Source organism: Astyanax mexicanus, chromosome 13, assembly GCF_023375975.1.
Source record: "Astyanax mexicanus isolate ESR-SI-001 chromosome 13, AstMex3_surface, whole genome shotgun sequence".
Classification (NCBI taxonomy): Eukaryota; Metazoa; Chordata; class Actinopteri; order Characiformes; family Acestrorhamphidae; genus Astyanax; species Astyanax mexicanus.
This window is the reverse complement of record NC_064420.1, coordinates 49,089,676-49,117,182: the sequence shown is the minus strand read 5'-3', so window position 1 is coordinate 49,117,182 and position 27,507 is coordinate 49,089,676. Positions and strand designations below refer to the sequence as shown.

General features: G+C 40.1%; 1 protein-coding gene across 4 annotated transcripts; it reads right to left on the bottom strand.

Annotated features, from left to right (window-relative positions):
- Positions 1 to 27,471, bottom strand: zhx3b (zinc fingers and homeoboxes 3b). 4 transcript variants are annotated; one of them, XM_022666447.2, is made up of 4 exons: positions 26,926 to 27,471; positions 26,676 to 26,842; positions 2,843 to 6,454; positions 1 to 784 (listed from the first exon to the last, which is right to left on the bottom strand). In XM_022666447.2, the coding sequence occupies exons 3-4, from the start codon at positions 6,273 to 6,275 to the stop codon at positions 774 to 776; spliced, it is 3,444 nt and encodes a 1,147-aa protein (XP_022522168.2). In that variant the 5' UTR covers positions 6,276 to 6,454; positions 26,676 to 26,842; positions 26,926 to 27,471; the 3' UTR covers positions 1 to 773. The 4 variants fall into 4 exon arrangements, with proteins under 4 accessions (XP_022522168.2, XP_007233884.3, XP_049319069.1 ...); XM_007233822.4 differs by lacking the exons at positions 26,676 to 26,842; positions 26,926 to 27,471 and adding an exon at positions 25,189 to 25,408; XM_049463112.1 differs by lacking the exons at positions 26,676 to 26,842; positions 26,926 to 27,471 and adding an exon at positions 17,471 to 17,666.
- Positions 27,472 to 27,507: the final 36 nt, after the last annotated feature.

Below are 27,507 nucleotides of genomic sequence, written 5' to 3'. Positions count from 1 at the left end.
TTTGTTTTGTTAATTTTTCCATTTATTCTGCAAATATCTGTAAAAATTATACAACAATCCTAGCAGTACTCGTACTGGTGAAACCGTTCGACGCTTTAAACAATCATGATTTATTTATTTTTTTTCCTAGAGGAAAAATGTAACACAAAGACAATGTGCTCCAGTATTGATGCTTCAGCTATGGAATACAGATAAACGTCTCCTCGACGTGCACCGTCAGTCATCACAACGTCCCGACACAAAACAAAAAGCACAAAAATGAAGCTCTGAGAGCTGTGCAGTATGAATCGTACCGTACATCTACCGAACAACCACTACGTCTCCTGGAAACAAGTCCGTCTCTCCCACGCTCGATCACAGTCCAGCAGACCCAGTCCGTCCAGTCTGAAGGCCTCGTCTCAGAACCTCCTCAGTTCATGTCCCATATCTCTCCACTTGGAGTTGAAATGTAGCCCTAAAAAATTAATCCTGGGTGTATAAAACAGGCTAAGAGATCCCCTCCCCCTGTGGAGGGGGTGTGGAGTGGCTGGTTGACGTCAGGGTGAAGAGTTTAAAAACTGGGCATCACTTCTGGAGAGCCCTCCTCCTCCTCCTCCTCCTCCTCCTCCTCCTCTTCCAGTGATTCTCTTACAATCACATCTGCCATCTACACACACTCACACACACACACACACACTCGACTCGCAGTTAAAGGCCACCTGTGCTGCACCTCCCGTGGGGCACAATCCGTCCCTCTCATACACTCACTCATGGTCCCGTCCCGTCTCGCCTCGTCAGTCAGAACCTGGAAAACACAGAAATAAAACACAAATAATATATTAGCACTGGAGTTAAATTCTGGATTTTATCATCAATACAAAACACCATGGAGAAAAACTTAATCAAAAGGTATGAAAAGTATCAACATTACTTTACTCTTTAAGTAAAAGTGTAAAAGTACTGATTTAATTATTTCATTATTATTATTTGCATGACTGGGCTTTAATATAGGTGTGTGAGTTACTGTACTGTTAGGAGTACATATAATAAAAAACACTAAGGCTTTAAATTAAGGCTTTGATTAGTATCACAAAATTAGACAATGTATGAAGAAATCAGACTTCATTAGCAGAAAAAAGCGAAGGAATTTATACAATAGACCTAAAAAAAAAAAAAGAGATACACCAACAACTTTACTGTCACAAAATATTACTAATATTTTTAATTGTTCCATAAACACTATAGATAGACATTAAATGCTTAATGTTTAAGTGGTCAAAGAGTTATCTCAAAAGCTCTATTGCACAAGCAAGACGCAAGTTTAATATAAATTTACTATAGGTTATTCCTGAAGCCACAATTCCCTTCTTTCTCCAGTCTAAAAATACATTCAAAACATCCTTCAAGCTTCAGTAATAATATATTTAAAAGGGCTGTAGCTACTGCTCTATTTTACTCTGATAAAATAACTAATTCAGTAAGAAACAGAAGCAGGAGGGGTTCTGACTTCTCTGCAGACAGTACAGCACTAGACCAGCGTTTGACTCCACACGGCTGCAGATGCTTCCTTGACTGTGCACATTTTTCTAAAAATTTAAAATATTACTATGTTCTTGCTGGAGTGTGTGTGGATCACAGTACAAACCAATAGGGTGTTGGAATGGTATGTGTGTGAATCTGATTGTGGTTGGATTAGAAGTATACTCGACCACAAACTATCACTCTCTGGTTACAAAATGTGTACAGAACAAAAAACATACATTATTATGTTAGTTTAATTTAAAGAGGACAAACAAGTAAACATTAGACAAAACCATAAAATTAAAGCACAAAAATATTCAAAGTCATTATAAACTAAATGTAAATGAGCGCAATTTGATCTCAAAGATAACAGAAGGGTAAACAGACAAAGTGGTTTGAAGAAAAAAGTAACTGGAAAAAAGCTGTAAATATGATATAAACTGTAAAGAAAAAAGGAGCTTTTAATGGAAACAAGTCAGTAGGTTAACCTGTAGCTGTTCTACAGCAACATGTTTAATTTTTATACAGTTTAAGAATGTACTGCAACCTAATAATAATAATAATAATAATAATAATAATAATAATGCTGATTATTTATATACATATTTATACAAGGTATAAATCTCAATCTATGATAAACTAAAGTGTAGCAGTAAACAACAATTTCAGTCTGACTAATTAAAAATACAAGTGTAAATGCATGTGGTTAGAAGTTTATCAAGACACAATCCAGGCACTAGTCACATGAAGTGACGAGGTGTAAACAGAGCCTAAAATCTCATTCACCGAAAGTTAATAAACCAGAAAAAAATATATGAATACACTTCTTGATGCCTGAGATACTGTAGTTTTACAAGAGATTGGATAAGATTTGTGGCCTAAAACAAGGACTGCAAGTCGATTATTTAAAATTGAAACAACAGATTTCATTGTCGATTTGTAACAGTACCGAATTACACAAAGTGCTGGGGACAGAAGTGCAATGGCAGATGGGTAAATGGCTCATTCACACAGGTTACACTCAACTTAGTCTGTCTCCAAAAGTGCCCAAACACAACAGATTAAGTATTTACTCACTAAATAATCAGTATTCTCCACATTTAAACAACATCTAGACATTTAAATGCCTTTTAAATCTCATGATAAGCTGTTTCCATTGTTTTTAGAGGTGGAGGATACAGCAGAAATAATCGTTGACTAATCCAGAAAATAATCAGCAAATTAATCGACTACCAAAATAATCATTAGTTGCAGCTCCACCTAAAACCTTTTTAAGATCCATTTAGGACATTTCCACAGATACCACCTTTCGAAATAAGACCTAAACAAAAAGCCTCCTTACCTTCAGTATCATCACCAGCAGCTTCTTCTCCAGTCTCCACCTTTGTGGTCTGATCTTTACCGGTGACGGTCGCCGACTCCTCCATCTCTTCCTCGTCGTCCTGCTGTGCTGTTTTTGAGGCCGTCTTGCCTTTAGCTGTGGAGGGAGAAGCCTTTGTCTCTGCAGGCTCCACAGGCTCTGTATCTTCTGATTTTGCGTCGTCGGACACAGCGGGTGCTTTTGTTTGTCTTGAGAACCACCTCTTGACCAGCTCCTCACTTAGGCCACTTGACTTGGCCAGCTCCTCCAGCTGATTCTCCTCCAGCTTACCACAGGCATTCAAGTGTTCCTGAAGGACGCTGAGGTCACCTTTCAGAAAGTCTTCCTCGTCTACCATGGACTGGTAGCTCTCAAGCCACTTGAGTTGATTGTTCTTTAGGACATAGCGACAGTCCCCAAACCATCGCACCACCTCTGGACGAGGCAGGCCAGTTTTGGCGATCAGTTCATTGTACACAGGGCTGCTGGGCCAGTGGGTGCGAGCGAATGCTTGCTTTAGTATATGAAGCTGCTCAGGTGTCTTCTTGCCTCGATATGCAGTTTGGGATGGTTGAGATGATGATGATGATGGTGGTGGTGGGGTGGATGTCTGGGGAGCAGAGGGAGGCACTTTAGTAGTCTCTGGCTGCGGACTTCCTTCCACTTCACCTTTTCCGTTGGATTCAGTGACTTTCAGCATTTTGAGATTAATCTTTATCGGGTTGACCTTTGGCTCGGTACCAGACGAGTCTTCCTTCAGCTTCTCGTCTTTGTCCTGCTCCTGTGTTTCTGACAACGATTCTTCCGTGTCTTCTTTATCACCTTTTGCCTCCGCCTTCCCCTTCTCCCTCCTTTCCCCCTCTTCTCCTTCTTTCTCCTCTTCCTCATCTTCCTCCCTCTCCGCCCGTTCCAACTCTTCCTTCTTCTTCTCTGCTGCCACTCTCCTGCGCTTCTCCGAAAACCAGCCGTGGATTTCGCGTCGAGTCATTTTGGTCTCCCCTCGCAACCTGTCCACTTCTTCTCCAGATGGATCAGAGTCCTGGGCAAAGCTAGCCTCAAGAGCACGGACCTGGTGTGGCTCCCTCTCTTTGTACCGTATTGCTGTGAAGTCTGGAGATGGAGCTCGTGGAGTACGTCTCGTAGGTGTGGGCGGTGTCGTCGCCTGCTGCTGCCGTGTAGGGCTCAGAGGCATCTTTTGAGGGGTTTTGGGTCTTTCTGTTGGTGCAGGGCTGTCTGAATTATCTCCAGCAGCAGTGGAGGCAGGGGCACTAGAAGAGCTGGGACTGCTGGTTGCTGATGTTTGACCACCATTGCTTGACCTGGAACCTTTGAGATTGCGAAAATGGTAGCGACGGTCGCTAAACCACTTGCGCACCTCACGGACTGTCAGGCCAGTTAAGCTCGTGAGCCTGTCTACCTCCTCTTGATTGGGGAACTGGCTGACAAGGAAGCTTTCCTTTAAGGCTAACAGCTGTTCTTGGGATTTTTTGGCTTTGTAAAAGCTGGGGTCTAGGAAGCTTGCGGTGGAGAGAGTGCGCGAGTTAGAAGAAGCTGGTGAAGGGGAATCAGATTTAGTGGGGATGCTGTCAGTGGTACTTGTGGGAGCTGGGCTGTTGCTGGCAGAAACATTGGGGCTACCACTGCTGCTGCTGCTCCTGTTGTCACTGCTGTTCTTAGCGTTTGCTTTAGGATCAGTGCTGCCTTTACTCTCCACACTACCTTTGGCAGTGCCACCTTTACCATTAGTGCTGCTTTTGTTGTCATTGGGTGTACTGCTTCTGCTATTAGTGCTAGGTAAATTGGCCTTACCATTGTTGCTATTGCTGCTGCTGTTATTATTTATTTTGCCATTGCTGCTGATGATGCTGCTGCTGCTACCAATGCTAATAACACTCGCATGACCGCACAGGCTGGTGTTTGTGCTGGCACTAGTAATAATACTGCTTGTGTTGCTGCTGCTATTGCTGATGGTGTAATTCCCACTATTGCTGCTTCCAACAGAACCCACCACTATGTTGAGTCCCTTGTCAGCTACAAGGGCTGCAGCAGGTTTTGCCTGCATTGTGGGCTTAGCTGCAGCCTGTGGCTTGGGTGTAACAGCCAGGGCAACAGGGGCACTGCTGACCTGAATCCCATTAGCCATCATGGGTTGAGTAACAATGACTCCTCCTTGGCTTACCAGACTTCCCTGTAATATGTGAGGGATACCGCTTGCCCCTAGAGAGGCTGGCAGGACTGTGATGGTTTGCTGAGGAGTGCTATGGTGAATCTGACGCTGTTGCTGCTGCTGTTGACCAGCAGGGGGCGCCGTCTGTATGATGGTGTTGAACATCTTCCGGCGGGCATCCTCAATCTCCTCCGGTGACCAGCTAATTCCTTGCTTAAGCCTCTGTGCTGTAAACCAGATTTTGATCTGCTCCTCGGGGTACTTGGTAACTACAGTCAGATAGCACAGCTCAGCCTTGGTTGGGTAGGGGAACTTGCTGAAGGACGTCTTTAAGAAGCTGCTGTTGTCCATGGACGCACTGTAGGTGGGAATGCTGCTCAGAGGAATCATGACTTTCGGTAAATTCTTGGAGTTGGATGTGGTGGATGAGGAGGAGGATGGGGAGGAGGAGGACAATGACGAATGCTGGTTGAGACTCCTGTTCTGAACCACAGAGACAACTTGGGTCATGGCTGTTTTTAGCATAGGCAACGCTCCAGAGCCATTGACGATCTGTATTGCAGAGGGCAAGGTGACTTTGCTTGCCGCGCCATTGTGTACGATGGTAGGGACGTGGGTGACCGTAACTGCTGGCGAATCTTTCGCCTCCACTTGCTTGATGGTTGATGAAGGCTCATCTGTGATGGGATGGGAAACCACAATCCTCTTGGGCTCAGATTTTCCCTTCAGCATTTTCATGATGGGCGTCTTGGTGATGGAAATCTCAGACTCCTTTGAACCAGCACTTTCCCCAGCGCCCACAACGAGGCTCTGCTCCACAATGACCTTCCTGTCCTTCTTTTTCAGTTGAAGAATGGTGGTCATCGTGCTAGGGTGGACCCTGGCGTTGTGCAAGGCGAGCCCTTCAAATTTCACAGCACTGACTCCACAGTCCACACATAGGAAGGTGGGCTCTGAACGAAACTCTGGGTGCCCACTGTAGACATGATCCAGGAAGAGGTTCAGGTCTTGGGTCTCAAAATTGCAGGGCCTGCAGGTATAAGTGCCACCGTCTTTCTGCGCATCACTCGAATCCTGCCCAGAAGATTCGTCCAGACCATGGAAGCCTTTCCCACTCGCTTCCTCCTTGTGGAAGAAGCTGCTTTCCTTGGACGAAGGAGAATTCCGGCCCTTCTCAAGCTCATCCTGCAGATGCATGGTCTTCACAGGGATCATGCAGGGAATTGTGGACTTCCTCTTGCTGGCCATGGCTCTTGATAAAAGGTGTCTCCACTGAAATGTCTTAATTCAACTAAGACTTCACACCTATAAGTTGCCCATGGACAGGAAGATGGTGTGGAACATGACAGTGAGCCGTCAGTCCACAATAGCTGTTCCTCTTCTTTTATGGGTGGGTGGTGTTGTATTTAAGGCATCACATATTCAGCCTATAAAACAAAAACACACAAAAAAAAGAGAGTTTATTAGCAACATGATGACAACCGAACCCTATCCTAAGGGATTTTCAAATCTGTGGAGTGGGCTTGGAGCCAAATGTGGGAAATTTTTAGTGGACCAGGTATCATTTTAAATCAATTACATAATTAACCTATAATTAAACTTGAAATACTTTGAAAGAAGTCAATAAACAAAATATGGGTTAAGAAATTAACTCAGAAGAACCCATGCTGACTTGTATGTCTCACTGGCCCTCTCAGAGCTGTGTAAAGTTCTTTATAGCACTCTGTCCTTCACTTCAGAACTCATGACGGCCATAAGTAACATATACTGAACATCCTGAGAGCATCACTACAGGACAGTGTGTGAATCCGTGTTTGTTCATCTGGCCTTTTTTATAGACTGTAGGAGTGCTGAATTAGAGTTTGAGATTAAACTACATATCTGTTCCAAACATTTTACGAATTCAAATGCTTTAATAAAATGCTTCTGGTTCTATATAAACTGGTCTCAGTTTTCTAGAACGAAAAAATTAAAAGGGAATGAAATTGTTGTCTCATCTAAGTTACAGTAAATAGGTTAAATAAAAGTAGTAAAGAGTAAACCATAAACCATATGCAATCTAGAGATATTTAATATCTAATTTGACAACAAAGTTGTACAAATGATAAAAAGTTAAATATTTATAGGGCAAAAACAAAAACAGTAAATAATAAATAAAGAAAAAAAGAAAGAAAGAAAGAAAGAAACAGAATTACAAAAAAGATTTTAGGTAGCGACAACACTCACAGTGGACAGTAGCCAAATTTAGGATGGACTAGGTATCATTTCAATCAATCACGCAATTAACCTTTAATTAAACTCCAAGCACATTGAAGGAAACCCTCATTTTCAACATTTTTACCAAACCAACCCATAAAATAAGGGTTGAGAAATTAAATGAAAGTATATATATATATATATATATATATATATATATATATATATATATATATGTGTATATATATATATTACAAATGCCTGGACCTCCTTTAGTTAAATGGTGATGAAATAAAAGTTCAGAGCCTATTCAACAAAAGTTTATCATGTCCTTTAAGGTTTATGTTCCTTTATTTATTCATCATTTACTATTATTGGACAGCGCAGTGGGTGGTAATGATCGTGACTGGCGGCATCTGGCTAAAATAGAATCTTTAGATTCTATGAGATATGACAAAAATCATGGGACAGACACAAGTATTATCATGCGGCATATCAGTGTAATAAAAACACATCAGAAAACTAAACGAACAGACGGCTTGAATATGAGACCGATCTACTCCGAGCCAAACTACAGATCCTGGGCCTGAAATTCTGCCATTCAAAAGGAAGCTGACAGCAACCTAATCTGAAGACTCTTCAGCAAACAGTTGGTCCTCATCACACCAAACACTACGGCTACTTTTATGTCAGCCTCTGCCAGGTTTTCAAAGAACCGTTTACAGCCTCTCATTCTGCTTTCAGAGAGCACACCCCCTTCTCCATTGTTATCACTACAAAACGAGACCCTAAAAGAGGCCGCCGCTCGCCAGTTATTGGAACAATAAATCAGAAGAGCTACTTCAAACAGAAGCAGCTAAACTGACGGCTAATTAATGACTGAAAACAGATGAAAGGATGCCTCCAAACAAGCCTAATCCTTCATTTCTGTCCCATCCTGCCAGTAGACACAACAATCATTTAGTGACCCTCAACATACATGTGGTCCTGAGCCAGTCCTCAGCTCCTTGGCTTGACTTACGAATATACAACTGTAAATATACACTGACTATATACACACAACATTAAAACTTAATTAAACTCATTTGTTTTACATTCTCTGTCCACAGTATAAGCAATGATACATCCATAGAAACACTCTGTAGTTTTATATTTATAATAATTAGACTGTAGTTCTGCATTATTATCCCCCTTTCACACTGTTCTTCCCTCGCCGGACCTTACAGGCATCTGTGTGGATCAGATACAGCAGTGCTGCTGGAGTTTTTAAACATTTCAGTTTTACTACTGCTGGACTGAGAAATGTTCACCAAACAGAAATATCCAGCGCACAGCATCTTGTAGGCCTGTATCTACAAGTTGAAGCAGCTGTAGGTAGGAGTGTGTAATAGAGTGGAGGACAGTGAGAGATTAAACACAGTGTTTAAGAACTCCAGCAGCACTGCTGTATCTGATCCAAGCACAATACACATTAACACCTCATACACCACCACCAACATAATAATAGCTGTTCTGTGGTGGTTGATCATGTGTTATTAAAGAACAAGATGAAAGGAGGAGAATAATAAAGTATACAGAGAAACAGATACAGGACTACAATTATAGAACTACAAAGAAAAAAAGAAACAAGGACACAGTTTTAATAAACGTGGCTTGTCTGGTACAGCCATGATAAAACCTATAAATATAATTCTAATGTCTAAAAAGTGACCCTGCTTCTACCATAACTATAATCAAGGCCTGCCAAACAGACAGACAGTCCTTGCCACTTTTAAGGCCTTAGTCGAGATCTTGGATTCATTCAAGGCTGTAATCTACTACTATCAGATATTAGAGAAATGCACATTAGATGTTGCTGCACAAATATAAGTAATAAACAATAATACTGTCACTTTAAGGCCATTATATGCCACTGGTTTAATGATGGATTAATATAATACAGGACGATATGACCAAAAAAGGCATATCTTATCATTGAATACCATTGAAGTCCAATAAAATGAGTTGTACAAGTGGATTATAAAGAATATAAGAATATGTATCTGTGCAAGAATATGTAAAGAAGTATATTTGACTGCTTATATTTGAATGTATTCTTGATTTATTTAGTTTTTATTTTATTCATTGGCTTGTGCAAAAAAAAAAAAAAAAAAAGACAATTTTTGTTGGATTAATCATGATGAACACTCAGTTCTCATCTCTGGTCCTTGAGATCTTCTATCTTGCATGTTTTGGGTGCCTTATTGCTCTAAAACACCCGATTCAAATTACCGGTATTAGCTCATCATCAAAAGTCTAAATCTAAATTTAAGTTGTTGCTATATTAACAGGGACTCCAAAGCTTTCAAAAATATTTTTTTTTCCTCCCAGAAAATATGTAGAGGGTTAACAATGGATAATATTAAAGGATCAGTAATTCTTTCTAACATCAAAACACATAATGCTATATATCTGAAGTTATCAGCCACCTCTTTTCCAACTGCTGCCAGTGTAGCATCAGTAGGCAGCGAAAGTGCTTGGGGGGGGGTGGGGGGGGGGGGGGCTGGATCCCCAGTCCTGATACATTAGCTAACTGTGCCCCTCTTTCTATGGCGAATATTGTTCACAGAAGCACAAATTGGCCAACCTGAACTGATTATGTAAAAATACTTAAGATTTAAATAATAATTAATGAGAAAATTGAGAATATCACAAGTTTTCACCCCCAAGTATCGCTCAGCCACACATTTCGATGGCGAACATTGGTAACAGAAGCATACATTGGCCCAGCTGAATTGATTATGTAAATATACTAAAGATGTAACAGATTTATATTATTATTAATGAGAAAAAAATTGAGAATATCACAAGTTTTCAACCCTAGGTATCGTGCACATTTGCCATCAGTTTAATTACTGAGAACAGCATGTCGGAAAATCACTCCATTTTGTTCCCTGATTGAAAGCTGCGACTTCTCTTTGATGTCTTTTGGTGGCTTTAAAATCTCAGATCCCACTTCCCGGTAGAAACGGATGAGGGAAGCCAGGATCTGTCACGACGGAAGGTGTGTCTGTACAGCCAGCTCCAGCCCTTCCTCTGTACCCACCAAGATGAAAACATGGCCAACTATACTCTGAGACTGTAGGTGGGGACACAAGGTTTGGTGGACCAATGACAGATTCTGCCGAGGCTGTGAGGTAGGGCATGGACACTGGCAGACTTAAGCTTAGGTTCCCTTGTTTTACCCATAGTTGGAAAAACATTGACAAATTGCCCTGTAGATTGGCAAACGAAAGACAATATGCCCTACTGGCTGCCTTTCTCGTGAAAAAAGAAAAGAAAAGTGAGTGCCCAATAACTATTCCCTCTATTTCAACTATTCGCTGTAGAAGTATAAATTTGCCAAAGGATATTTTGTCCCAGAAATTATTGCAATAAACAATATTGTTGGCATTTTTACACCACTAATTTGGTAAAATGATAACATAATATTATCATAACAATTGAATGTATCCTTTTAAAGACAATAAACTTTCTATTCCTGTTCCGCACCTAATTTTGGAACTGCACCTAATTTTGCGAAGTGTGGAGGCAGATGATGTGCAGCCACTGTCTGTCCCAGCTGGCCCACGTTGAACCAACATAAAGATGATTGTGAATGGAAGGCTGTGGCAACAAGTACCTAAGAGACACTTAAGATAAGCTACTAGAGCCGCACTGGGCCGTTATTATGTTTGTTTAAGTTAGTTTTGGGTGTTGACGGTGGGCATTTTTCCTAATAAAGATTTATTTTGAGTTAATTCACTCCCTGAACTACCGGGTCACGGTGGCCACAAGTGCATTTTGTAAGTGCCAACACAATGGACGATATCACAATTATTAAAATGACCAAAGTCATGACAATTTATTGAACGATAAGTCGATAATGTAGTTATTGTGACAGGCCTACCAGTTGAATCTATGTGTTACGATATAACCAATTCATATTATTATGAATGAGGAAATTAAGAATATCACAACAATTTTCTACCCCACGTTATCGCTCAGCCTCACATTTGCCTTCAGTTTATTTGCGGAGAACAGAATGCCGGTATATCACTTTATTTTGTTCCCTGACAGAGAGCTGTGACTTCTCTTTGATCTCTTTGGTGGCGATAAAATCTCAGATCCCGCCAGAAACGGACGAGGGAAGCCAGGATCCGTCACGACGGAAGGACTACAACCTACACCCCCAGCCCTTCCTCTGTATCCACCCCCACCACCCTCTCTTCCCTCCAGTACCCAGGAGATGGAAATGCCCTTTAGCTCCTTTCTCCAGGCCTGCGGTTCTCCGCTGCCACCGCGTTCTGCATGACGGGGCACGGCCCTGTCAAGACTGCAGGGTCACATGACCAACACAAAAGGAGCTGCGGAGAGTGGGCAGAGCCTGTCGTCCATCACGTGGGTTCGGCCCTGAGGGAAGACGGGCGAGGGAGTGAGGAGTGGGGGTTGGGCAACCGGGCCCAAGTTGGGGTGAGCGAGCGAGAGTGTGTTAGAGTAGGTGTGCGAGTGGGGGGTGAAGGGGGGGGGTTCGGTAACTGTTACAGACCAGCTTCTTTTAAACTCTCTGTTTGCTCATTTTAAGTTTCACCATCTCTAATCAAATCATTCATTTACTTAAATGTGAATTCTTGCATTATGTTTTTTCTGGAGACACGAATCTCGCATATTAAGTGTACAACCACAAGGCTATGGTTAAAGTTTTTAGTTTAGGCCTAGAATGGTTGTGGATGTGCTGTTGAGGATAAGTTTGGCTGAAGTACTTTACATACTATATGTTTTCTAATATAGTAAAACAAACAAGTGTGTTTGTACGTAAAGATTAAGGTTATTGCCAAATTTAAAGGAGATTCTTTTGTGAACTGGACTTGGGTTGACAGGCTTACAAGGCTAGAGATAGGGTCATAGCTTCGCCTTCTTGGAATTAAAGTCACGATAAGTCAACTGATGAGCACAAAGGAATAGGTAGGATAGGGAACAGATTGCAAAATTAGTTCAGTAGAAATGCATGAATTCCAGCTGTTGCTGAAAATACCTTTGAAATTCATGAATTTCCACAGAATTGATTTTGCAATCTGTTCCCCTATATCCCACCTATTCGTTCGACTTATCATGAATTAATTTTACGATGCAGGAGAACTATCTTAAGGTACTGTGTGTATAAACAGTGTTTTTATAAACTACCTGTGCACTTTTAAAGTTTTCAGCACCTTGTTTTAAATGTCAGGGCTCTCAGAATTCTACCAATAAAGCGTGAAGCTACTTTGAGCTTGTCAATGAAGTAAAAATAGCCATTTCTTTGTATGGGTAACGCTATGCCCCCATCACTAGCATTGTAAGCTTGTTGGAGCATAGGCTAAAAGCACTATATTATTTCAGAATGCTGGGGGAGAACGAAGATGGGCTATTCGTTAGGAGTTTGTATTAGTCATAATGTTGACTACAACCCAAGTCTATTTCACATCATATTTCCCCTTTAAGGTAGTAGATTTAAAGTTAAGGCCAAGTACAGCTTGGTTTTGGGATTATGGTTAATGTTAGGATTTGGTTATGTGCAACACAGTTAATCAAAATACTGCAAAAATCAAAGGCAGGTCTCAATAATGTTGTATAACAAACATACCGGTACTGCTAACTGGTGTAGGCTAGAGTAAGTGAACCATATTGAACCTCATTCCTTTTTTCCCTTTTGGGCAACCAAGCTTATGCTGAGGTGAGCGATTCAGAGAGTGTTTGTGTGTGTGTGTGTGTGTGTGTGTGTGTATTGTGGGGGTGTTGAGGGGGTTGTCAAAGGAAAGAGTGTGAACGCCATCAAACCTCTTTCTTTTGGGAGACCGGTCAATTGGTGTGTGTTAAAGTATGGACGTTTTTGTCCACTCCTATTCGGCCACTTCTAACAACTCATGAAAGTGTCCTAATGAAAACGTGTGTGTCTATGTACATTTTGGGTGTTGCTAAATAAGCAGCAAAGTGTTTTAAACCAATACTGTGTGTTTATGAACATATAAACATTCTTATATTTCACCTTTCTGATTGCACAGTGTCCTAACGACAGGATAATTTAAATTGGTCCTCAAAACAGCTAAAAACAAAAACGCATAACATAGTGTGAGTCTATGCACATTCTGGGCAGTTGCTAAACAAGCAGAAAGGTGTTTCTATATTTGTCTCTTCATGGGTACCTCAGTCTACTTTTTGTGGGAGCGGCTGGGCTTGTTCACAGCTGAGTGTGCAGTAAGGCTGGTTTATACGTGTGTGTCGAGTCAGCTTGCCGTTGTCTATGGCGTAACCTGTGTGAGCGCCCTATGCAGCAGGCACATTTACACTTTCGCATTTGTGTGTTCGCAACTCTGCATCGCACTGCCGTTTAAATCAGCATGGTGGGAAGGTGTGGGCGGGAACACGAGACTCAGCAGACCAATCATGGTGCACGTCAGGCTACGGTGTACAGTGTACGCTAAAGCTAAGAGTGTAAGAAAATATTGATATGTCGAAGAATCTGAATATTATGAACTGCAATACCGTATCGATTTTTAAAAGTATGATTTTGATTAATTAATAGTTTACAAGCTTACATATAAAGACTGATGTCAGACGTTGGTTCACTCAGTTTTGTGTTTAAACCCTGCCCACTAGATATCAGTGTACAATCTACACTTTCTATGCATCCAAACATATTTATAGATGTTCTTGTATTTGGTTCTTTCTGGGGACACAAATATTCTTTGAATTCTCTGTAACAGGATTGTACAAGCAAATAATCCATATAAAGTATATACATTTGTACATTTCGAAAGGCCAGTCTATGGTAAGGGAGTGTGTGTGTGTGTGTTTCACAGAGGGGTAGAGGAAGCAGTGAGGTGCTTTGGTGAGGAATTTTCTGCCCTGATACAAACACCCACCCCCCCCAAGCTACCACCACCACCGCACCCACCCACCCTTTTCGCCATTCCACCCCCATCAACAATCACACGCTCCTTCTCCCCCTCTCTCTCTCACCGTCCCACCCTCCTCTCCCCCGTTCTCTTCCTCCTCCTCCTACTCCTCGTCCCTGGCTCGCTCCGAAGCCCCTGGAATGTTCCGCCATAGACTGTTCAGCCAGCAGACCAACCTGAGAACCATACTGCAGTGTGTGCATGTTTAAATGTTTAATAGGGTCTCCAACCAAATCTCAATCAAGCACACACACACACACACATATACACACCCCCCTCATGGAAAGTTGGGACACGTACCAGCTCACGTAACCCGCAGGGCCTCGCCTGCGTATCTCATTTTAAAATTCCTGCGGAGTTACCGTCGCTCCGCCAACACACTGCTGTCCTTGGTGAAACCCACATTCAACCCTGGCTCAAAAAAGGTTGTCTGCAATCTACTCTAGTCCATTTGAAGTCACAGATGAAGCGCTATGAGTCAAGACTTACAGTAACCACACGCTGGAGCCGACTGTAACGGGAACAACGAGCAAATCCATTACTCTGTAGGTAAAAGTATAGGTACTAGAGTTTAAAATGCTTCTGTAGAAGTTGAAGAATCCACTTAAATAAAGTATAAAATGTACTGATTTCAAAACAACTCAAAATATAAAAGTAAAAGTAATGTAAGGGAAAACAATAAAGCTATTAGGAACAAAAGCTTAGGCGGCACCACAGCCATAATGCCTATAATGTTAAAATATTAAAATGTTAATGTTGATAATATAATTTGGGATGCACTAGGCTGCTCCCTATGCATTTTAGTAGAATGTAAATATATTAAAGAAGCTTAGTTAGACTGGAGTTCTCTTGAGTTTCTGCACGGATCATCTTCATACTAGACTACATACATCTGCTATGTTCTTGCTGGATTATGGGCTGATGGATGATGTGTGCAGGTGTGATGGATCACAGTATAAACCAATAGGGAGTTGGAATGGTATATGTTTATACTTCTCTACATCCAATCACAATCAGATTCACTCTATCTGGATTGAGAGATTCAACATTTACATTAAAGGCCTTAAAAAGAGCCTTTGATTACTATAGTGTTTAATGTGTCCAATAGCTATACAATGTATGAGGGAATCAGTCTGCACGAAAAAAGCTACTTAAAAATAGAACTATATATATATATATATATATATATATATATATACACACGATATTTAATTCTGCTTTGGTGTTTTATTATTTGTCCCTAATATATGATTCTGCTCTCAGAACCGATTTAGGTTTAAGATTAAGATTAGTATGGTTTTGGTTAAGAATTACTTGGCTACTATAAACACATAAATCTCTTTCAGTCCTCATAAATATAGCAAAACTAAAAATGTGTGTTAGAGTTTGGGTTAAGTAAGGTTAGTATGGTTATATTTAGGGTCAGGATTAGGTTTATAGGTAGCATTACATAACTACAATAACAAATATTCTAGAGGTCCTCAATAATACATTACAATATATTAGTTTTGAGTATTTAAGTCTATGTTAGTTTGATTGATAACTAAACCATTATAAACTACATAACAAAACACACAACACACACACACACCTGTCTGACATGAAACCCACATTCATCCAAGGCCAGACGATGTCCTGCACCCGCATGCTGTGGATTTGACTCCATGGCCTCCTTGAAGCTCAAACACAAGAGGCTTGTGGGTACACAGCATGTTTTTGTTTCTTTGGTGAACGCATTAATACGCCACGTCACATGTCCCGCATGCCTGCCCTTCGCCACACACCACTGATTCAGGGTTGCCCAACTACCATCCGCACCCCCCTCCAACTCAGCCCTTCCCGTCGACTGCCTATTTTGGCAGCTTGGTGCAGCCAGAGCCTAAAAACACCACTACAGCACACAATCGTTCACTGCTGGACGAGTAAAATCAAGCATATCTGATTTTAAAATTGTTATAGTCCTATAACACAAAACAGTGAAGTATGCAAAGGTGTTCAAAGTATTCACATTCATTACTCCGTAGGCAGAAATATAGATACTAGGGTTTAAAATACTTCGGTAGAAGTTGAAGTTTCAACTCAAGCTTTTTAGTCACCCAATCTTTAAAACTACTTGAAGTATAAAAGTAATGTAATTTCCCTCAAGTTCTCTTGAGTCTCTGCAGGGATCATCTTCATGCTAGGCTAAATCCATCTGCTATGCTCTTTCTGCGTACCTGTGCAGGTGTGATGGATCACAGTATAAACCAATAGGATGTCGGAATGGTATACGTTTATACTTCTCTACATCCAATCACAATCAGATTCACTCTATCTGGATGGAGAGATTTATCTGGATAGGGGTTTTATTGAAAGATGAGAAGCCGGAATGAAAACGAGCTGAAGTGAAATAGGAGAAACGAGGCTATTTTTTAAAATGTAAGGAGTAGAAAGTTCAGATAATTGTGTGAAAATGTAAAATAGTTACTCCAGTAAAGTATACATAACCCACATTTCACACACTACTTGACACCAGAGGAAGTAGAATAGTTTGACTTAGTAGTAATATTATTAGTTAGTGGTGGTTCTGTGGCAGACAAAGAAAAAAAAAACAGCATATAGCAGATTAATCGACAAAATGAATAAACATTTTTCGACATTCTAGTTACAAGTTGTCTATGTATGTGTGTGTCCACTCTATAACACTACCACTCTGTAATATTACCCTGCCCACACCCCACCGTGAACGTGTAATGTAATGTACTTGGAGCCTTAGCCCAAGTAATCAATGGAATAACAAGCAGTAGATTAATCGACAAAAGTATTAGCATTAGTTGACATTCTAGTTACAAGTAAATGGATGTGTGCGCATGTGTGTGTCCACTCTGCAGAGTGTGTAATATGACCCCGCCCACACCCCACCTGAGTTTGCAATGTACCCCAGACGGACCCTCAGAATCACAATTAATCGAATAATTATAATCGACTCTTAACTGATAGATTATTCGCCAAACATAAAAAAAAACATTAGTTGTCATTCTCGTTACGAGTGGCCGGTGTAAGTGTGTGTCCACTCCGCAGAGTGTGTAATACTACCCCCCCCCTCCCACCACCACCAGCGTCTGCCTGACGGCTGTTCCCCTCCCCCACCTCCGTTTCCCTCAACAAGTTCGGCCCAGTCTGCTGGGAGACAGGTCGGCTACGCCACTGGTGTGTTACTATCCCCATGGCAACCTGCCACCCTCAACACCCCCCAGAATCCCCCTCTCTCACTCGTCCATTCTTTCTCCCGCTCTCTCTCTCTTTCACACTCACTCAACATCAGGTTCCTGGCTCTCACCGGCCTGTTTTTCCGCACAAGCCTGCGAGTCCGAACCGTCCTCCGATTTCAGCGCCTCGTGCGGTGTCCGTATCTTTCTCTGAGGAGTAGCCGTCCAGCAAAAAGTTACTACGGTCAAGCGGCTACGACTTCTTTCCTTTTCATCCCGCCACAGCTCCCCCTCGCCTATTCCGGCTCTGTGTGAGCAGGCTGGACAGGGTTTGCTCGCTTGGGCAAGAGTGCGTTGCTTAATTTCATCAGATCTGATGAGGACACAGTGTCTCTGAGCTTCGGAGCGTACGGGTCAAACCGACTGAACGCTATACATCAGCTCTGTTACACAAACAGGCTTTACATTACCTAACGGAATTTGGGAAAAGTGACCTGTATTATTTGAGTTATTATTACTTACACTGTATAAAACAATATACTTTTGACTGGTGGAGCAAAGAGAGTAAACAACAGAAGAAAGATTGTTCAATTAGTCACCTTATCATCAAACAACACAGTGAGTTTATTATTTACTTAGAGAAATAACTAAGTTGACAGCTGATATGACAAGGAAAAGTGCCATATTTGTTTAATTAAGACAGTAAAGTTGGCACTGAGACCAGCAGTGTCAAGTTATAAAGTACAAATACTTTAAAAAGTTACGTTACTTAAGCAGAAATGTCGGTTATCTATACTTTACTTTTTCACTCAATTATCTGAACTTTCTACTCCTTGTATTTTAAAAATACCCTTTAATTTCAGCTTGCATCATTTTCAGCTTCTTAACGTTCAAAAAAAAAACCTATCCAGATAAATCTCTCCATCCAGATAAGAGAGTGAATCTGATTGTGATTGGATGTAGAGAAGTATAAACATATACCATTCCAACTCCCTATTGGTTTATATTGTGATCCATCACACCTGCACCTAACAAGGACAGCATACACTCACACCTACACACATTACGCTGCAACTCTCAAAACCACAATAACATTACTGTGTTCTGTCTTGTCCGTATTGCACCCATTGCTGACAAAGATGTGGAATGCACTCACACAATCTGTCTAGTCCCTGTTGAGGAAGATGATTTGCCAATAGAACAGAACTCTGGAATAATGAAGCTCCATCCACTACTGTTGGATGGGATGATTTGGGGACAACAACAACAACAATTCCTCAATATCTAGACCCTTCTGAGACAGTAGAAATGGTCACTCAAACAAAAGTAGGACCAACTTTTGATTTAACAAGTAACAATAAATTTGCAGGTGTCCCAATACTTTAGTCCACATAGTGTAGAATAAAATCACGATAATCCTATAAATCAGAGAGGATATGTATAGGTATCGTGTGTTCGGTCACTCAGGCCTTTATCAGGTTAAACAGGAACGGCCTACTTCTACCCATGCCAAGAGGCCTCGGCCCACTTTGACGGCTTAATTTGCTTTTCAATGCCAGTGCAGGCAGGCTGGCGTCAGCGCGTCACACCGGTCACTTCAAAGGTCTCAACTAACGTCGGACCAGAACTCGGCTTTTTAAGGCACAGAGAAGACCGTGGAACAGATGCTGCTAGAATCTAAGTTATTAACATTCAGTTTAAAAAAGGGGGTGAGAGAAAAAGAGAGAGGAAAAAAGAGAGGGTGAGAGAGGGACAGAGAAAGGGAGGGAGAGAGAGAGAGGAGGGGGGAAAAATGGCGGCACACCACGCGATCTGCTGTCCAACCTAAAATGGCTGACATCACCGCCTCTTACCCAGCGAGAGCCGGTGCAATGCCAGCTCGAGCTGACCAAAACCGCTAGCTCTAAACACAGCGGCCCGCCGCCCTCGGCCCGGTTTCAGACCCGTGCTGAGCTCAGAGCGCGCTCAGGAAAACAGAATAAAATTAACTGTACAAAAACACAACACTAATACACGTACAAAAGACGCTTAATGTTTATTCTCGCCGTCGCCCAACATAGGAGATTTACTTTCTATCTATGTTAATGTATGGATCATTTCTATTGGTCCATTCATCATCAAATACTGATATCAGTATAAACATCCTCAACTGCCAGGTTCAAAATCAAATCATGTCAAATTGTGATAAAACTCAAAAACCGAGATATAAGATTTCCTTATGAACTATATAAACTAAGAGTGGATGGTCTATAAGTCTATGTTTTAAATTTAAAGGGCCTGTATCATAGAGCATGGACACCATTTACTATGTCCATTTACATAAATTAACCAGCAAAATTGGCCCAGGCAGGAGTGTACATCCACATGCCTCATTTCAGGCAAATTTATACTTCTGAATTGAACCAATGCTGTGGCTTATGCGTACCCTGCGAGTGCGCTATGCAGAGGAGTCTGCACACAGTATACTCAGAAGTATAAACTGGCCTTTAGCTTACAGCAGAAAAACCCCACCTCCCTCTCCCTCTCAAGTTTTTCAGCCTGTCAGAACATAGCTTATGTACATTTAAATAGTCTAAAATGCATATTACAATAATGGCTGTTTTTTATGTATAACATTAAGTGGTTTTGGTATAAAACAATATTCTGGCCTAAATAAATCTGATAATTAGAATAATCTAAAACAGATACAAATCTAATCACACAAACCACTTATAAAAAAAAATAGTTTGAGGCATTTTTAAAACCAATGCAAACGGAATCACCAAGTGTTCTGAAACGCATTTAACGCATCACTCAAACTTTCAACTTTAGAAGATGGTCTGAGAAGCATTTAAACAGATTCTAATTCAATCAATCAAACGGTTTACTTCAGGTGGTGGTCTAAGTCGCATTTAAAACTGATCCAAATACGATCAATTAAACAGTTCACTTCAGGTGGTGGTCTAAGATACATTAAAAACAAATACAAATCCATTCTTACAAAACATTTAATGAGGTAATCTGAGATACATTTACATCTAACATGAATCCAATCACTAAAAAAACCTTCAGGACTACAGGAGGTGGCATGGGATGTCTTTCAAACAGATACAAATCTGTTCACTCAAACCACTTTAGAAGGTGGTCTAAATCGCGTTTAAATCTGATACAAATTTGGTCACAAAATCCACTTCAGGTGGCGGCCTGAGATGCATTTGAAACAGATACAAACAAATCAGATCACATATAACACTTTAGGAGCTGGTCTGAGACATACCATTAAATCTGTCACACCACCTCAGAAGGTAGTATTAGACACATTTACAAAAGATCCAAATCAGATCAAAGTAAATGTTTCACTTCAGGTGGTGGTCTGAGAAACATTTACATATACTACAATTCCATTTATATAAACCACTTCATGAGGTAATCTAAGAAACATTTACATCCAACATGAATCCAATCACAAAAAAAACACTTCAGGACTTCAGGAGGTGGCATGGAATGTGTTTAAAACGGATACAAATCTGATCTCTCAAACCACTTTAGAAAATAGTCTGTAGTAAAATAGTGCAAATCCAAATTACGCAACACTTTAGAAATGGTCTGAAACACATTTAAATCTGATAAAAATCTGATCACAAAAACATATCAGGAGGTGGTCTGAGAGACCTTTGAATCTGATACAAATACAAATCGCCCACAGCACTACAGGATGTGGTCTGACATGAATTTGAGCTAAACAACCACAACCCCTGCCAGTACAACCGAAACTCCTCCCAGCACAACAAAAACACCAGTAATAATTGCTGAACAATAAGCAAATTTACATATTTCGAGCCACGCAGCAATTAGATTTGGGATGCAATCCAGATACTAGTCAAAAGAGGGATTTACCGTACAGGTGAACAGTAATGATGAATAGAAGGGACTGACAAGCCTTTAAAAGCATCATCACAAAATGGCATTACACCAAATGTTTATATACACTGTCTATTATAATTCTGAGTACAATTTTGAATAAAAATGTATTTCTTGTCATACAGTATACTCATGGCAGAGCAATACATACAGGTTATTGTGCAACTAAATAGTCTCCAATGACATGTCATTATTTTTTCAGATTAACACCCATTTACTATTATTATAACTTCACATAAAACTCTGAATACGGACACTGTTTACTGGTTGGTTTGGAATCTATGCATTTTTCTCCAATCTCAACCAACTCAAATTAATACTAAAATATTTCCTCTTAAAGTAATATACTGTAGGCACATAACCATACATCAATTAGTTTGAGCAATACTGCATACATTTTTATGCCAATAATTTAATGATTATTTAATAGCATTTAAAGCAAGTAACTTCTTATTAATGGGTATATTTAGCCATATTATTATATTCTACATTAATAACACAGAAAACAATAAACATTTTTGGCACGCATGTTCTAAAAGATGCTAAATTAATTAAGCCTTTTTATTGTCCACATTAATTTCTCAGGCCTTAATATTCATGACCATAACCTTCACTGCTCCACAGACAGGACATCCCTTTATGGCAGTCAAGGCCAAGAGTCTGAGCATGTATGGAATGGCATTATTGACATAATTCCCCACGTTACCACCACAGAGCTCAGACATGCCATCTCAGGGTCTTTCCACCCTGGCTGTATCTTTTACTGATCTGTGTATTTATAAAATGGGTCAGAGAGACTAAATTTGGTCAAATATTAGGTCCAATCCTATCATAATACAGGCTACACTGTTGCAGTGCTACATAACCCTTGTGTTTATATGTGTAGCTGTTTTTTTTTTTATTTGACCTGGCAGCTATTTGCTTGATTTTGTGTCAAATTTTTTCATTGACTGTAAAGTGTTTGTTTTGTAGTTACAAGATGTGTGCAAGACAGTGACAATGAACACTAACATGCCAAATGGGACAGGTACTAGCATCATAGCTCATCATAACTTTTGCCATGTCACACCAAAGCTAATGAATGCTTTACTGAGCTACCAGGTATAATGGCATTAAAGTGCAACCCCCTCCAGTGTTACAAACAATACAATTAGAAACTATAATATACCCAAATAAATAACAAAAGTTTATTAATGCATTAATGCATATAAAATATTTACAGAAGTTACAAATAACAGTAACCCAAACTAAACTTCTATCAGATACAAGTGGTGAATTGCACACTTCCCCTGTAAACAACAAAATATTGTACTAATAAAAATTGCATATGTTGAAATATGTGAATACTGCTCAGTGCCACGTTTATAGAAATATCTTTTTGTTAAGTGTATGGGGTCTCCTGCACTGAATGTGAATGTGATTTTTGCCAGAGCCACTTTGAGACTTTTCACATGGACAATTCTAGCCAGATGCCACCAGATAAATAAATTTCCAAATTATTTTTCTAATTTTCATGACCATGCAATTTTTAAAATGGTGCAGACATGGACAATAAAACAAAAAAATCAACTAAAACTAGGAACGAAATTGATTATAGTAGGCCTAAAATTAATCTGACACACAATATTTAATAATAAAATGTGTGTCAGATCCTGAGAGCTCCATTTTGTAAGGGCTAAATCACTGAATTAACTCTGAGCTGACGTATTTGTTAGCTCTAAATAGTTTCTCTCCATTGATAAACGGAAACAGAAAGTAGACCCAATTTCTATGACTTTTCCATAACTTTTCCAGGCCTGGAAAATGCTACTTTCAAATTCCATGACTTTTCCAGATTTTTCACGACTGTACGAACCCTGTATATTAGCTTTATATTAACCTTCTATGGTGTATTCTCTGTAGACTGTGGGTCAAGGAAGGCCAAATTACCGACACACTACTTCAGAAATGTTGGGATAGGGGTGTCCCGTCCATCTATATCCACTATCAGACCATGAGCACACTGACCACTCACAACACAATCACCTCACATCTTCTTCAAGTGCGGACATTCCCAAGCCAGACAAAACAAATAATGATGCAAACCTTTATCAGCTGATAATTAACTAAAAGCAAGAACAGCAGTCACATCTGAATTACAGACCTAATAAATACATGTTAAATCTGTGGATGGAACTGAACTCTTTTACGAAATATTTACTCAATGTCACTATAACAGATTTGACCAATAATTCATATGCGGTGTGTGTATCCTCAACATATTACACACAATAAGATTGGAGATGCGGGGGATTCCTGGTCGATGTTGATATTACTCATGTATATATCAGTCAATGTCGATGCCAATATACATATTTATTTATTAACTTACAGAGAGACTTTACACCCCAGTATAACTTAAAAAAAAAAAAACAAATTTAACATATATTTTTCTTATATTTTAGCTTCCAAACAGCTTTATAACAACAATAAAATGAAAGGTTTCTCCTAAAAAATTAGTTTAATTTTTGGTCAGTGTCGGCCAGCATACAATAAATACATAAGCAAGTATCAGTGTAAAACATTGGCCAAATATAGGCATTGAACCAATGTTTCTAAAAGAAAGCTATTATTGCTCAATACAGAGAGAATTTCGATATCATTGTGCATCCCTAAATAAGATATATTACGATAAAACTTTTGGCATATCTCACTCTCTCCACACATTTCCCGCCAGAGTAAGTAGCATCACTGTGTGAAGTTTCTCTACAGCAAATTTCACAAGTTCACACTTAATCCTCTCTGAACCTGAGCTGGATGATATGGGCAAATTTACAACACAAGAGATTTCCTCATTTCAGTCAATACATTAAAATTTAAATAGATAATACCTAAATAAAGCCTCAGAACTACCTGATGACAAGAGTTTCCCAGTTGATGTAATGTGCCCTGTAATAAACTCCATCAGGGACAGATGCCGCAATCACCACCACTGAAACGTTTCACTATATATATATATATATTGATATTGAAATGTTTTCTAGCCCTACCTAAAGCTAAATAACTGTTTACATCTACACCACTAAATTATAGGGTGGCAATCCACTTTGTCAAAACTTTGACATTTTATACTGTGGTTTACTGTAGTAGACAACCGTTTGGACACACCGCTTCTCATCCAATGTGATTTTTTTTTACTATTATTTTGTTATAATGTACATTTAAAATTTAAAATGAAAGATATTAAAGCTATACAGCTAAACATGGAATTTTTTAAGGTAAAAAAGGTGTTAAACAAACAAGAATGTGTTTTATACTATAGATTCTTCTAATTAAGTATCACACATATCTTTGAGGACAGATCTGCTCACTCTTGGTATTTTAATCTCAGTGTCTTCATGAGGGAGAGTCAGCTAGAATAGTTTTCTCAGCATCTTGAAGGAGTTCCAGGAGGTGCTGAACAATAGTTGCTGCTATGTTATATTAATATATATTAGATAAAGATAAAGGCTGTAACACACACACACAAAACACTAGAATAACTGTGTGTGTGTGTGTGTGTGTGTTAGTAACACAATAAAACCAAAGCACACACACACACCAAGAAATTCTGAAAGCAGCCTGGACCTGATCTATGAATTGTTGCCATCTGGAGTGTGTCGGGGCGACACACACACCAACACACACACACACACACACACACATCAAACCCAAAAAGCCCCCCCACCCCAAAAAAACTAGACTCGCCCCCCACCTCTACTGTCGCCATCTTACCCAATACACACCTCAGTTACCCAAATCGTGCGCGCGCAACTTTCCCCCTACACACACGCACGCACGCACGCACGCACGCACGCACACAAACAAAACTCTACATACAGTTTATGTTGCCCCCACAGGCGCGCGCCCCCCTAAACAGAGAAACAGGTACTAAAGTAGACCTACCGAGCGCTCGCGCGGTCCAAACAGAACCCCGGGGCAGCGCGCGGGTGTAAATGAATGGAGAGCTTAGCGTTAGACAGGTGAGAGATACAGACAGTGAGCGGTCGGGTCTCGCGGCCTCCTGCTCCTTCCTCTCCGCGTGTGTTTATTCCGCTCGCGCTGCTGCTGCTGCCGCTGTGCTCAAACAGGCCCAGAGACACCAAACGCACCCCCACCTCCGCGGGTCACGTGGCTCGCTGCGTCATCAGCTCAGCCCTGCTGACATCATGGAGCAGCAACACACCCACCTCTGTGTGTGTGTGTGTGTGTGTGTGTGTGTGTGTGTGGCTTGCTGGGTCATAATTTCAGCAAAATATTTTATTCACAATTGTCTCAGCGTTTTAAGGAGCATAAATCAGAAATGATGACCTATTCTGATTTATATTTCTTTTATGACTCAAAGCAATGGTAGTTTTTGATATTTTTTATTTATTTCATTATTGTTTGTTCATTCTTTTTTAAATGTTTGTGCTGGTGCTGTTTAATGTGAAATTGAAGTTGTTTTTGGTCTTTATTTATCTGTATTTTGGACAGACAAACAGACAGATAATAGTGATAGATAAATAGTAGGGATATATTAGGGCCAGACGCAAAAATCTATAACACATATAACACATAATATATGTTTTGCTGAAATTTTGACCTAGCAAGCAACACGTCCACCCCTGTGTGTGTGTGTGTGTGTGTGTGTATTAGTCTGTATTTTGGACAGACAGACAGATAAATGGGCTAGAGCTAATTATCTTACATGCAAAAAACAGGTCCATTATTTTTTATTTGTTCGCCGTTTTTAAGAAGGGTCATAAGCTTTTTAAATAGTTGTTAATGCTGAGAGAATCAGATCTATTATATAGTATTGATAAATAAATAAAAGGTATGTGTTCGGCCTGGACAATAAGGCAAATATATATATATATATATTACAATGTATATATATTAATTTCAGTCAATAGAATGTAATTCTGATATGGATGCAAACTGTATAAAAGCCATATTTTGACAGACAAAAAGCAACAGCAGTGGCAGATCCTGCAATATAAATACTCTTTCGTGCACAGATCACTCTCTGTAATAAAAATCTTTAAGCACGGATGGTATTCTCAATATGCTTATTATCAATATAGTAAGACATTTTATCACAATAAAATTAAATATCAGTATATTGTCCAACTCTAGGATATATAGATATATAAACAGACAAACAAATAGGCAAACAGATAGACAGACTGACATCCAGGCTTCACAACCATTCCAAACCCGAAGCTTTAAACTAAAAATTGTACATCACAAAATTATTAATATTATTTTTAAACATTACTGTTGTATTCATTTGTGTTTTTTTTTTTTACTGTCATGTCATCAGTTGTTTTTGTGTCTCATTGGTACACTTAAGTCTGTCCACATCAGCTTTTCCTGTGTAAGCCTGTGAGTGGCACAGTTTCCCTGCTTACCTTTGCCGCTTTTGAAGCTCCACAGTTGACTGACAGGGTGACCCAGGACCCACCAACCACAATTACATCCATTAGGGGCTTTTTTCCAATAGTGCCACCTTGTCCCTCCTCCTCTTCCAGCTTTACCAGCAAGCTGATTGGCTCTATGTTGAAAGGTAGGACTCTATCTGTAAAGAGACTTTGTGTTAAGCATGAGGAAAACTTCCAGTTATATTTCAACCACCAGGTGGTCACCTTATGAACTGCTTACCATTTTCACTGCACGCAAATTCTTCGTTCCGAAAGCGAATGCCTGTGTTATATTTAACGCCCTGGGACGGTCGGATGGTGGTAGCCTGCAGCCTTGCAGATAGACACACATAGAGACAGATTACGACAGATTATGAACAGTATAGAGGAGTTTTAGAAGAACATCTGTGCCTATCCAGACAACATTTTTTTAAGGAAAGGCATTGGATATTGGACAGTAAGATAATGCTAAATCACATACTTTACCCATTAGAGCAGCATGGCTTCACAGAAGAAGAGCTAGGATGCTGAACTTACCTGCCTGCCCTCCAGACCTTTCACAAATAGAACATCATGGAAATCACATGTAATTTGTGTTCCAAGTTATATTGTGAATAAAATGTATGTTTATTTCGACTGGAAAATGATTTAATTCTGTTTTTTATTTACTTCTGCATTGTAGATGACCCCCTCAGTCCTCACATACACAAACACTCTCAATACACAGTGACTGAAACTGTTTCCATCCCTATTAGCAATAATTGCTGCTAATTCTGAATACCACCTAGTAAGGTATATTCTCTACCTGCTGTGACCATGTACC

What these genes read in the sequence shown, in the direction of transcription:
- zhx3b (XM_022666447.2), bottom strand. Translation starts at nt 6,275, where the DNA reads ATGGCCAGCAAGAGGAAGTCCACAATTCCCTGCATGATCCCTGTGAAG.